Genomic DNA, 13,625 nt, shown 5'->3' on the forward strand with positions numbered 1-13,625 from the left:
CACACAGGGGCCCCCCATCAAGCTGGAGAGCCAGATGTGATAACTCAGCTCTAACTCCTGTGATCACAATCTGTCCCAAGCGGCCGACACCTCCAGGGGTAGTCTACAGGCAACCTGTCTTTACAAATAAAATAAATAAGTCTCAGTTTGAAAGTTATGGAGTCTACACGTGCACCTCCCCCTGACGAGTCTCCCCCTGAAGACAAGCAAGCCCAGCACACAGAATGCACAGTTCAGAGAGGAAAGGACCAAACAGAATCCACGCTACAGCAAAGAGGTCTACAGCCAGAGGCCGGACTAGAAACCTCTCTACACCTCAGACAGTGAATCCGCAGGGCTTGCCGAGTCTATCCAGTCTCGATCTACAGCGGGGAGGACTCTATCATGAGAACTGTGTTTGGCTGATTTGGTCGGATATGTTATTTTTGACAGGTCTCTTGGATGAAGTCTGGCTTTGAATTGCCTATGCAGATAAGGGTGACCTTGAATTTGGGGGGTCCTCCTGCCTCCTTCCTTTTCACAGACCAAGGCTCTGTCGAGGTTCACACGTTGCCGCTCCTCCCCAGCCAGGGAAATGAAAAAATTGTAATCAACAGTTCCGGGTCAGATGAAGCTCTATAGGGATTACCATATGTGCATGGGGACAGAACACTAGCCCTCCCAATCACGACCAGAACTCAGAACGAGATTTCAGTTCTAGACTGGAGAGATGGCCGGATGGTTAAGAGTTTTCAGTTTTGCCCTGTCGGGGATTCTTCAACGAGTACGGGTAACCCTCAGCCTCCTCTACAGCTTCTAGGAGTATACCAGCCAGTGTGCTCCTCAGACAGCAGGCAGGCTATGTCCTGTCCTGGATCGGCCAACACGTGCAAACAAGACTTCATGTTGTCTTTTCTCCCCCATATGCCTGCTTTTTTGTTTATTTGCTTTGTCTTGCTTTTTTGAGACAGGCTTGCTCTGTGTATACCTGGAACGCACTCTGTTGACCAGGATGTATGGATGGACTCTGTCTACAGAGGATGGCTTCAAACGCAAGAAATCTACCTGCCTCTGTGTCCCAAGTGCTAGGATTAAAAGCTTGTGCCACTACTGCCCAACCTATTCCTGCTTTTTAAACATTAATTTCACAAGGTGTGTGGTACATAGTATGGTTATTTGCTAACACAACCCCTTTGAAAGAACTGGGAGTTTTCAATGTCAGAACCAATGGATATAGAAAATTTTCACACAGTCTCATTTTTTAAAAATATCATTTGCTGATAACATTTTTCACCCCTTATTTCCCGAGTATTCAAGTGTTAAAAATAGAAGCAACCCTATATTGTAAGATTTTTAAGTTGGTGCTCTGGTATAGTGCCTACCCAGCATGCATGCTTAAGGCCCTGGGTTCTATCTGTAGCACACCCTCCGCCCTTAAAAAAATAAAAGTTTTAAGTTGGACATGATGGGATATTCCTATACTCCGGCACACTGTAGACTGAGTTCAAGGTTAAGTTGGGTTACAGAACAAGATCCTGTCTCAAAATACAAACGAGATAAACAACAACAACAAAAATGTCATAAATTCTGAGACTATGTCTCTCCATTCTGGGTGATGGTGGCACATGCCTTTAATTCCAGCAGAGGACAGCCTGGTCTACAGAGTGAGTTCCAGAGCCCAGTGGCCAATGCCTTTAATCCCAGAACTCGGGAGGCAAAGGCAGGTGGATCTAGGACAGCCTCCAAAGCCACAGAGAAACACTGACTCGAAAAACAAAACAAAACAAAACAAAAAAAACAGAGTGAGTTCCAGGACAGCCAGGACTGCATAGAGAAACCCTGTCATGAAAAACAAAACAACAAAAAAGTCAAATCTATCTTCCTCAGAGTTAAATGTATTTGTTTTAATTTTATTTGTGGGCCAGGCATGCAATGTATACCTTTTATCCTATCACTCAGAAGGCAGAGGCAGGGGCTAAAGAGATGGCTCAGTGGTTAAGCACACATACTGCTCTCCCTGAGACCTGAGTTCAATTCCCAGCACCCACATCGGGTGGCTTACACTGCCTGCAACCCCAGCTCCAGGGGGATCTCACAGTTCTGATCTCTGTGGGCACCTGCATCATGTGTACATAACCCCCAAGTACACATAATTAAAATAATAAAATTAAATTTGCTTTCAAGGTTTACATACTGTTCTAGGCCAGCCAGGGTGACCTAGTAAGATCCTGTCTCAACAAACAATATATCTGTATGTCTCTGTGTGTGTGTGTGTGTGTGTGTGTATGTGTCCGTGTCTGTGTCTCTCTCACTCTGTGTATGTATGTGTGTATCTCTGGTGCCTGTGTGTCTCTGTGTATGCATGTATCTCCCTCTGTGTATCTCTGTGTGTCTCTCTCTTTGTCGCTGTGTGTGTGTGTGTGTGTGTGTGTGTGTGTTCGTGTCTGTGTTTCTCTCACTCTGTGTATGTGTGTGTGTGTCTCTGGTATGCCTGTGTGTCTCTGTGTATATCTCCTCTGTGTCTATCTCTGTGTGTCTCTCTCTTTGCCGCTGTGTGTGTGTGTGTGTGTGTGTGTGTGTGTGTGTGTGTATCAAAGAACAGCATTCAGAAGTTGCTTTTCTCCTTCCAACATGTTAAATGCCAGAGATCGAACCCTAGCAGGCACCTTCCCCACTGCTCATGGCTGGATAGCCAACAGCTGAGGGCCCAGGGCAGACGGCTTGGTGCTCGGCCTCTGTCCCCAATTATCTGTTTTTTTCTTATCACATAAATTCACTGAGCCCCATGCGAGCAGCTCCAGTCATCCACAGATTGAAACGGAGCAATTCCGAAGTCAACTTCTAATATCTAAGCTTCTGCTCTTGGTTGTTTCTGTGTCTTAAGTACGGTAAGGAACCGGTCGAGTCCCTTGAACTCTGCCGAGTTTGTTCCCGCTGACAAGTTTATCAGCATTAAGCTTGTGTTTGGTTGTGTTCAGGTTTGTTGACTGACTGAATGACGGTGCTTCTTATGAATTATAGGGACAATCTCTCTCTGCAACAGCAAGGAAACCCTTACATTCTCCTTGTAACGTGTCACAACCAAAGTCTGCACAAGAGACTACAACACAAAATGCACACACAAACACACAAGCATGTTTTGATCAATACAAAGACACCGTAAGGAAACTACCCCAGGAATAACTCAGTCAATTTACACGATTGATTTGTTCTGAGGGGCCTTCCGTTTACTCCATCCCTGATTGAGCTGTTACATGAATCATGAAGGTTTAACTATTAGGATAAAGTGGGATATTTCAATCAGGGAATACCCTTGATGGTTTAATTAAAGAATTTTTGCATCTCACTCACACAGCACCGCTCCTTAAGTACTGAATGGCATTTATTTAAAATGTCCCAAAGGCAATTAAGCCCTTGATTAACAATAAAAATTTCTTCCTTAACTTCACTCTCAATTACCATGAAGCTCGTTTTTTTTTTCATTGCCTGACATGGTACTCGATGGATTCAACTTGCATATAAATCCACAGAAGCCACACACACCACACACACACACACACCACAAACCAAAAAAAAAAAAACCTTAACAAAACTTAAATAGTGTCAATATACACAGAAACCCTTTCAAAAAGTAAGACTTGGCTGGGATACAGCTTGTGTCCGCCAGCGGTCTTCGACTTAAAACCTGGCCACATACTAACTGGGATGACCGCTCTGGGTTAGGGAGGACCAGGGACTTGAACACCATTCTTACTGAGAGATTGGGGTTCTTTTTGAGCTCGTGGGCGGGGTGGAAGGGAATGATAACAAGTAATATCCTTGCCCATGCAGCGCCTCAAAATCGGTGCCACGGAAGAAGGAGGACTCTTGCGCCTCGCTCTAGAGGAGGTTAAGGGGAAAGCAAAAGAAATGGACCAAGAGAAGGTTCTGGAAAGCAGTCGGCCTGGGGCTGGGGGTGGCTCAGACACAGGCTATGATTGGACATGATCCTGGGTATGTGAGAATCAGGCAACTGCTACCTGGACTACTGGGCTAGTCCTGGAGCTCAGGGTGGAGCGCCGCCAGCTTGGGGTAGCGGAGGCCTGGTTCCCATCTCTAGCACAGTTCATACACACACAAATAACAAGGCCTGGTATGGAGAAGACATCCCCCTCCCCCAGTCCTGACCCCATGTGTGGGTCTGGAACACACGGTTAACACAGGACCGGGCAGGGCCAAGCCCCTTGCCACACCTGGAGAGGGCAGCTTCCACGGGGAGGGAGAGTGCAGAGCCAGTAGGACCCACCTGCACTGGAGGTGGTCTCCACTGCGCCCCCTCCATCCTCTCCAGAGCTGAACTGCTGGGGGGCCAGCTATGCATAAATCGAGGCTTCTGTGTGAGCTCTTACCAGTTCCAAGATGGTATCCGTGCATATACACCAACATCTAAAAGGAAAGGGATCCCAAAAAGGGTCTTGCCGTTAACTTTAATATGAGCCCTTTTGTTATTTAGTATTTGATTGACTAAACAGTGACAACCCGGGAAAGCACCTTGGACATCAGATAGTTAACACAGGATCAAACAACCATCCCCCGCCTCTCCCCCCATCCCCCCACATACAGACCCTAGGATAGAAGGGGCTTACAGGGCAAGGCAGGGAAGGAGTTTCAGAACCCCACCCCCCCCAGCCCCACCCCAGAGGCGGTGGCTGTGAATTCCGCCTTGGGGGGTGAAGAACAAATTCGTGAGACAGTGTGGCTGCCGCAGGGTGAGGAACCCAGGTGGGGCCCATCACTCTCATCTCAATTAGCACCTCAAGTCCTTTCTCCGCAAATGTTGCTCGCACCTCTGAGACCTCTCTGTTTATTTCCTGCACGTGGGGAATTCCCAGGTATAAACACCAGTTGTTTAGCAAAACAGTGGCGCCCAGGGTCCTCGCCTTTTCTAACCAGGAAAGTCCCTTCTCCAGTTATCTCATGATAAGATCTGTCTGCGCGCTTTTCAAACCATCTTAGAAATGCACGAAGCCTAAGAAATTATTCTATCCCCAAACAGACGGTCTTCCTTCCAAGAGGCCCTTTAAGACGACAATTACATTGAAAAAGATACACAATTAGATGGCATTCTATATTAACTACCGTTTACTTAGGTACCTTACAGTATACTGGGGCAGTGTGTTAAAGTGGCCGGTACCTTCGCTTATAATAAAGCAAACAAACCTAAATTCCCAATGGTAGTTTCTCAGGCGTGCGCCACTGCCCCTGGCTTTTTATTTGTTCGTTCAATATAACAGTGCGGAAGAAGGAATGACGGCTTCTTCTACTCACAGATCTCATGTAGAGGAATTGGTAAGTGTGGGATGTCTGTGAAGATGGCTACACTTTAGGAATAAAATTGATAGTAGGTCATTTTGAAATCAAATACCCGTCATCTGTCATTTAGAAAGAACTCTTCATTTGAAGGCTCAAGATGGCTCAGCATGTAAACACATTTGTCACCAAGCCCGACAACTTCAGTTCAACCTGAGACCCACATGATAGAACCCAAATCTCCAGATTTTCCTCCCAGCTCACACACACACACACACATACATACATACATACATACATACATACATACATACACAGACACACACACAGAGACATACACACACAGACACACACACAGAGACATACACACACAGACACACACACATAGACACACAGACACACAGACACACACAGACACACACACAGAGACACACACACAGACACACACATACAGACATACACACAGACATACACACAGACACACACACAGAGACACACACACAGACACACACATACAGACATACACACAGACACACACAGAGACACACACAGAGACACACACAGAGAGACACACACAGACACACACACACAGACACACACACAGATATACACATACACACAGACACATACGCACATACACACACAGACACACACACAGACACACACATACATGCATACATACATACATACATACACAGACACACACACAGAGACATACACACACAGACACATAGACACACAGACACACAGACACACACATAGACACACACAGACACACACACAGACACACACATACAGACATACACACAGACACACATATACAGACATACACACAGACACACACACAGAGACACACACACAGACACACACATACAGACATACACACAGACACACACAGAGACACACACAGAGACACACACAGACACACACACAGACACACACACAGATATACACATACACACAGACACATACACACACAGACACACACACACAGAGACACACACATACATGCATACACAGACATACACATACACACATAGACACACACAGACATACACACACATACATACACAGACACACACACACACACACATACACAGTCCTTTACTTGGATTACCTCAATCTTTACAACAATCCTATGAAGCTGGTCCTATTATTGTTTCCCGGTGTTTACATGGAAAGACTGCTAACTGTATTCTATAATCTAAATTTCCTAACAGGAAGCTGCAATATTCCATATTTGATAGTTGTCCCCTGGCACTGAACACACCAAAACACCAATGCTTTCACTTGCACTGTCCAGAAAAACTCGAGGAACCCATTTAATAAAACAAAAACAAACAAAAATGGCTGTGGCAACAAGCTTCTGTAATCCCAGCGACCCTGCATCAGGACCAGCAGCATCTGGAGTCTGTAGGCTAGCCTGGAGAGCCTGCATCAACAAGGTAGAAGCCAGACTCCCAAAAGTTGTCTTTTGACCACCACACATTGCATGCATTGTGCATGAATGCCTACACATGTGTGTGTGCATGTGTGTCTCCCTCTCTGTGAGTGTGTATCTTTAACACAAAACATAAAAAAAAAGGTTCAGGCAAAATCTACAGAGCAAAAAGTGACTACTTGTAACAGTTCAGAACAAAGCTTGGAAAACTTTTATCTTAAAGGACCAAACAGGAGATATTTCATTCTTTTAGGATCTGAAAGAAAAGTCTGGGTGTTTACAGAGAGCTGCCTTAAACAAGAGAGGAAGGATACAGATGTCCACCAATTTTTGGGGGGGGGGGTTTTCGAGACAGGGTTTCTCTGTATTGTTTTGGAGCCTGTCCTGGAACTCACTCGGTAGACCAGGCTGGTCTCGAACTCACAGTGATCGGCCTGTCTCTGCCTCCCGAGTGCTGGGATTAAAGGCGTGCGCCACCAACGCCCGGCCCACCAATTTTTTTTATATATGGAGTTAAGAAGTAAAATTGGGTGCAATCTTTTTTTGTCATATCCTATAAGAAAAATGTGAGAATCTACTATAGGGCTTAATAGGGGTTCAACGATAATGTGCCCATTAAGTCATTCACCTGGACAAACCATTCCTAGTGCAGGTTGTGTAGGAACCGGTGGTGGGTGTACATGGCTGGAGAATGTCTCAGTTGGCCAAACACTGGTCTAGCGTGTACAAAGCCCTGGGCTCCGTCACTACACCATAGACAAGAAACAAATAGTTAAAAACCTGAATTAGAATATCTGTCTCCAGGTTTAGCCAGAGTCAACTGTGTACATCCTAGAGTCCCATTTCAGAAAGAGGGATGTAGGGGACGGGGAGGCCCCAGCCATGCTCATAGCAACAGAGCCAAAGGTTCAGCATGGAGGCCTTGGGAAGCCTAGGCCAAAGCGTGAGTCCCATCACTACCTTGTGAGTAACAGGGTTACAGCCCCCACCCACTCTCTCCATCAGGCTGGGAGGTGGGAGGGGACTGCTCTCCCATTCCGAGTTTCTCTCACTTTCCTTCTTCTTCCCATCCTAATGTCAATACATTTCTTTCGGGGGCAAGTTCTAAGGGATCAGTTTTGTGTTTCTAAGTATAGCACATATTTCATCCTTTTTTAAAACACAAAACCCAGAAACAGTCTTTTGTGGGCTCCCTGCTCTTTGTGTGATGGCAGGGAGGGGAGGGGAGAGGGGAAAGGTGAGGAGGAGGCTGCTGGAGCACAAAGGTCCAGGCTTGCATTTGACTACAGAAATGCAGAGCCCAGGAGCAGGGCAAGAGAAACGAATCCAAAACCCCCGCAAACACACGAGCTTGTTTTCCCTTTTAATAGATTAAGGATGATAGCGTCTTCATGCTCACTCAGATGGAACAAGAAAAGAGTTTAACCTCTCTGCCTCATCCCCTTTCGAGTGTGAGCAACATTAAAAAAAACCCTACTGCCTTGAAAACACCCATTATCATTCTCTCCTTCCCTTTAGGAGCCGAGACAACATCTGGTGAAGGACTCAGGGTTATGTTGTAGTCCAGAATAGTTACAGGGAAGCAATGGCAGAGGCCCGGAACCAGAACTCAGGGCGGAAGTTCAGTTTCCCCTCCTTCCTGGGATAACAGACCTAACAGGGACAGTCCCCCCTCCCCCCTTCCCCCTCCTGCCACCGAGGATGAAAGTCCAGCATCCAGCAGCAAGCTGACTCCAACGGCTAGGGGTGAAGACAGGCACAGGTCTTTTACATGCGTGCAAAGGAGCTACAGCTTTTGAGGGAAAGAACCATGTTTTCCAAATTAGCCCACTGGTAGCTGAGTGAACATTCATGATGAAGTGGGGTCCCCCCCCCCCATGACTAACGGTGCCTTCAGAACTAGTTAGACACCATGCAGAACACACACAGACACACACACATATATATGTGTATATATATGTATACACACACATATACATATACACACACAGATACACACATATACACATGTATGTATACACACATATATACATACACACATATATATACACACACATACACACATATACACACACACACATACATACATATATATATGTAGCAAATAAAAGCAAGGAAAACTGGATAAGGACAGGTGGGTGTAGTAAAAGCCAAAGAACTTTGAGTGATCAAATCACAAAAAAAAGAGAGGTGGTTTCCCACCCAGGCTCGGCAACTTTCCTTCTACAGGGACGGTTTCTCTCTACAACATGAAATCTACTCCTTTCTGTGATAGGGTCACTTTTCCAGCAACTATAATTTCTTACTGGTTTTCTCTTCTCTGGTTACCCGTATAGCATAATATATCATTGCCGCTGTAGGATCTTAACATCAATACAAAGGACTGGGAGAGTAGGTAAAAGTGGACAAGCTTGAGGACCTGAGTTCAAATCCACAGGAACCCACATTAAAAAAACAGCCATGGGCCGGGCGTTGGTGGCACACGCCTTTAATCCCAGCACTTGGGAGGCAGAGGCAGGCGTATCTCTGTGAGTTCGAGGCCAGCCTGGTCTACAAGAGCTAGTTCCAGGACAGCCTCCAAAATAATACAGAGAAACCCTGTCTCGAAAAACCAAAACAACAACAACAACAGCAACAAAAATCAGGTGGGGACAGGTGGATTCTGGGAGTCCTATAATAAGATGGGATGTGGGACCAGGAAAATCCCCAGAACCTCATGGGCCAGCTAGCCTAATGTGAACAGCCGAGAATAAGAGTCTTCTCTCTACTAGGGCAGTAAGATACACCCAAGGCTGTCTTCTGACTTGTATTGTTGAACATACACACACACACACACACACACACACACACACACACACACAAATGTGAGGCCCTGAGTTCCAAAGTCTATAGTCTACTAGGCTGGCAGAATCTGTGAGTTTGAAGCCAGCCTGGTCTTATCTACACAGTGAGTTTCAGGGCTATGCAGTGAGAGCCTGGCTCAAGAAACAAAAAACAAACAAACAAACAAAAAAAAGGAATGGTGATCCCAGTGCTGGGAAGTCAGGATCTGAAGGTTCCCTGGCTCTTTGGCCAGCCAGTCCAGCGTCACTGGTGAGTTACAGGCCAAGGAAAAGACTCTGTCACAAAGACACCAGTTAATGACTGCGGAAGACAGGGAAGGTTGTCTTCCGGTCTCTGCAGGAATACGTATGCACACAAAACTCTGTTCATACAAACCAAAACAAAACAAACAGAAGTCCTGCGCTGCAGACGCACCTGTACTTCGAAAGCTGTCATACCTCAACCTCCAAAGCAGAGGGGGTAAAGGGACAGATCTCACTAAGCAACTCAAACCCAAGTCGTGGGGTGCTCCAGCAGGACAGGAGCAGTGTGGTCCTCCACCCTCTGTCCTCGGCTGGACACACAGAGGTAGAAAGGGCAGCGTAGGCCGCTTTTTGGGGGTCTCTCTCCATTAGCACCGAGGAGTCTGTGGTCATCTACGGTCCATGTTTGGGATGCGTCCCGAGACCCGTTCTGCCCAACGTGACCCCAATTGCGTCCTCTACGCACCCACCATCAAGGTGCCTCCTCTTTCGCCACCGTAGTCAGGTCAGTTGCCTGTGTTTTTCCGTACTTCCCGTGACGTCATCAGGAAGTCTGGCGTCCATGCTTTGACCGCAGCCTTCCCCTTTAGTCATCCCCTGTGCTTTGTCTCGGTAAGGAGTTAAAAAAAAAAAAAACGGTTTCCAAGTCCCCCCACCCCCACCCCAGTGCTGAAGATCAAGTCCAGAGTCCTATAAACACTAAGCAAGTGCTCTGCCACTGAGCCACGTCTCCACTGAGCCGTCTCCACTGAGCCACGTCTCCGGCCTCCTTGTTTTATTTTGAGATACAGGCTTGCTAGAAAGCCCAGGTCGGGGCTGGAGAGATGGCTCAGGGGTTAAGAGCACTGCTTGCTCTTCCAGAGGTCCTGAGTTCAAATTCCAGCAACCACATGGTGGCTCACAACCATCTATAAAGAAATCTGGTTCCCTCTTCTGGCATGCAGACATACATGCAAGCAGAATACTGTGTCATAATAAATAAATAATTTAAAAAAAAAAAGAGCACTGACTGCTCTTCCAAAGGTCCTGAGTTTAATTCCCAGCAACCACATGATGGCTCACAGCCATCTGTAATGAGACCTGGTGCCCTCTTCTGACATGCAGACAGAACAGTGTGTGTGTGTGTGTGTGTGTGTGTGTGTGTGTGTGTGTGTACATAATAAATAAATCTTTAAAAAAAGAAAGCCCAGCCTTGGACTTGAGATGTCGCTGAGGCTGACTTTGAACCTCTGATCCCCCTGCCTGTACCTCATGAAAGCTAGGATAACCCAGCACACCTCCTCTATCATCACATTTTCTCATCACATTTGCTCATCACATTTGCTTATTTAAGCTCATGATACGATGTGTGCACATGTGCCGTGGTGTCTGTAGAGAGGTCAAAAGACAACCTAGGGTATCGGTCCTGACACCTTGCTTGAAACAGGGTCTCCTTATTGTTCTCTGCCGCCTATGTCACCGTGCTGGCGGCATCTCTGTCTCCCATCCAGCCATAAGATAGGATAATAGATGCATGCTGCTTCGATGTCCCATTTTATGTGCATCCTGGGGAATTCAAACTCATATTGAACATTTGCTATATAGCAAGGACATTACTCACTGAGACATCCCCAGCCCTATCCTCAGCTTTTAGAAAAGTCTTTGTTGGATCTGTATTACTTTCCCTGACCCATATGTACGTCTTCCAAAGCCTCACTTATTTTTCTTTAAGAGTGCAACTAAGCCGGGGGTTGGTGTCGCACACCTTTAATCACAGCACTCGGGAGGCAGAGGCATGCGGATCTCTGTGAGTTCAAGGCCAGCCTGGTCTACCGAGCAGCCTCCAAAACAATGCAGAGAAACCCTGTCTCAAAAAAAATAAAAAAATAAAAAGAGTGCAACTATCCAGTATCCGGCCAATAACAATGAAAATATTACAAAAGTCAAGGCTGCCTCCCTCAGCCCCCTGTTGTGTAAAGGAACTCTGGGAAAGGAGTTTTGCCTTTTGGGTTTTTTGTTTGTTTTTTGTTTTGTTTTGTTTTTTGCCTACTGGTAGCCTCCTGAGACCTGTGGTCTCTGTAACCCTTAGGAATCATCTTGGTCTGTTGTGCTGAGGCTGCTTGTATACCTATATCTCACCACATTGGTGAGATGCGACCGGGCTTAACCACATCTGTCCTGAGGGAGCTGACAGGAGACTTGTTAGAAACACCCGTCTTGGCTGTCCCAAAGGGACACCTTCCTGAGGACCCATTCATTAGCCTCCTGCAGAACCTTCCACAACCGCAGCATGGCCCACCTGGTTTTTTACCTCAGTGACAGTCACATTTCAGAAGATGAACACTGGAAAGACATCGACTCAGGGCAGTGACGTCCTAGAGCCCAGCCCAGAAGCCACCTCTCAATGCTCCTTGGGATCTGGCTCTGGTGGTTAAGTACTACTTATAAAGTCAGGTGGTGGCTGTGGCGCACACCTTTTATTCCAGCACTCAGGAGGCAGAGGAAGGCAGAGGCAGGCGGATAGCTGTGAGTTCGAGGCCAGACTGGTCTACAGAGCAAGTTCCAGGACAGGCTCCAAAACAATACAGAGAAACCCCATCTCAAAAAACCTAAATAAGTAACACACACACACACACACACACACACACACACACACATAAATATAGACAAGCTCCAATAGTCCCCCTCCACTTGCAGCAGGTCCAATGATAATACTAATCAACTAGGCCAATGCTGAGAGCAACAGAGGTGACTTGTGGCAATAATACATGCACTGAACACCTGACATGACCCGAAAGCTGAGAGCTGGCCCTCCCTTCTTCCTAATGTTATCAACAGAAGAAACACTTTGCTAACTGACAGAGAAACAAGAATTGATTTTTCTTTCTGGCTTTTTTAAAAACAGGGTCTCATGTAGCCCAGGCTGAACATCAAACTGACTATGTTTTAACCTCTGATCCCACCTTCTGCCTCCTGAAGGCTAGGTTGGTACAGGCAGGCGTGTCCCACCACAAGCACTTGGTGTTTGGATGACCCTGGGGACAGAATCCAGGGCCTTGTGTGTGTTAGACAAGCACTGACCTACATCACCAGCCCTAAGGAGTCTTCCCAGATGACCGCAGAGTGCCTCACCAACCAGCTAAAGGCTGTCACACACTTTCCCTGCTCCCCTTAGGAGAGCGAAGTGCAACAGCGTCCGTGTCCTCCTGCCTTCCCCTCTTTATGTTCACCTCTGAAGCTCCCGTCAAAGCCAGCTGACACACAGTCCCCAAACAGCTCCGTGAGTCCAGAGGCACACACAGTTCAGTGGCCAGGGGAAACAGACACGCAGAGAACACACCAATGACAACCACCACCCACCAATCCTGGTGGGTTCCCCTTCCCCCATCCCTTAACCAATACCCAAACAGGTGGCTAACAAAATGGCCTGGTCCACAAGGGTGTGGAAGAAAAGCTTCCTAGCTGACATATATAAGCAGAGGTCTTTGGGCTAAGATCCCACATACATTGTCTCCATATAAACAGCTGACTACATTTGTTGGTCAGCAACAATGTGTCGAGCATATCATAGCACACAAAGACACCTCTCCTGGCTTTAGAATTCACACTTAGAATTAGAATTCTAAGACAAAAGAGCCTACATCACTCTTCCCTGTGCGGCTGCTCGTTGTTCACGAAGGCAGCCTTTCATCCTGCCTTACGGGGAGAAGGCACTTGGGCGGCCCCTTGTATTCTGCTTTCCCTGGCTCTGTTACTGAGGCTTGGGTAGTGCTTCCAGAATAGGACTGTTCAAAGCAGACAGAACAAGTGTTTCTAAACAGATTAGGAACTGCTCTGTTTACCTTCTGTGA

At 46.7% G+C, this 13,625-nt stretch overlaps 1 protein-coding gene across 4 annotated transcripts in view; it reads right to left on the reverse strand.

Annotated features, from left to right (window-relative positions):
• Positions 1-13,625, reverse strand: part of Clybl (citramalyl-CoA lyase) — a 226,801-nt gene that overhangs the window by 111,518 nt on the left and 101,658 nt on the right. For 2 of the 4 annotated variants that reach the window (XM_040742119.1, XM_040742006.1), the window contains exon 1: positions 4,265-4,404. The exons of the other annotated variants lie outside the window; for them this stretch is intronic. In XM_040742119.1, the coding sequence (XP_040598053.1) occupies positions 4,265-4,404 (140 nt within the window). Of the gene's footprint in view, positions 1-4,264; positions 4,405-13,625 lie in introns of those variants that run through there. 4 annotated transcript variants of the gene reach the window in all.

The sequence above is a fragment of the Mesocricetus auratus genome, unplaced genomic scaffold, assembly GCF_017639785.1.
Source record: "Mesocricetus auratus isolate SY011 unplaced genomic scaffold, BCM_Maur_2.0 Super-Scaffold_2245, whole genome shotgun sequence".
Taxonomy (NCBI): Eukaryota; Metazoa; Chordata; class Mammalia; order Rodentia; family Cricetidae; genus Mesocricetus; species Mesocricetus auratus.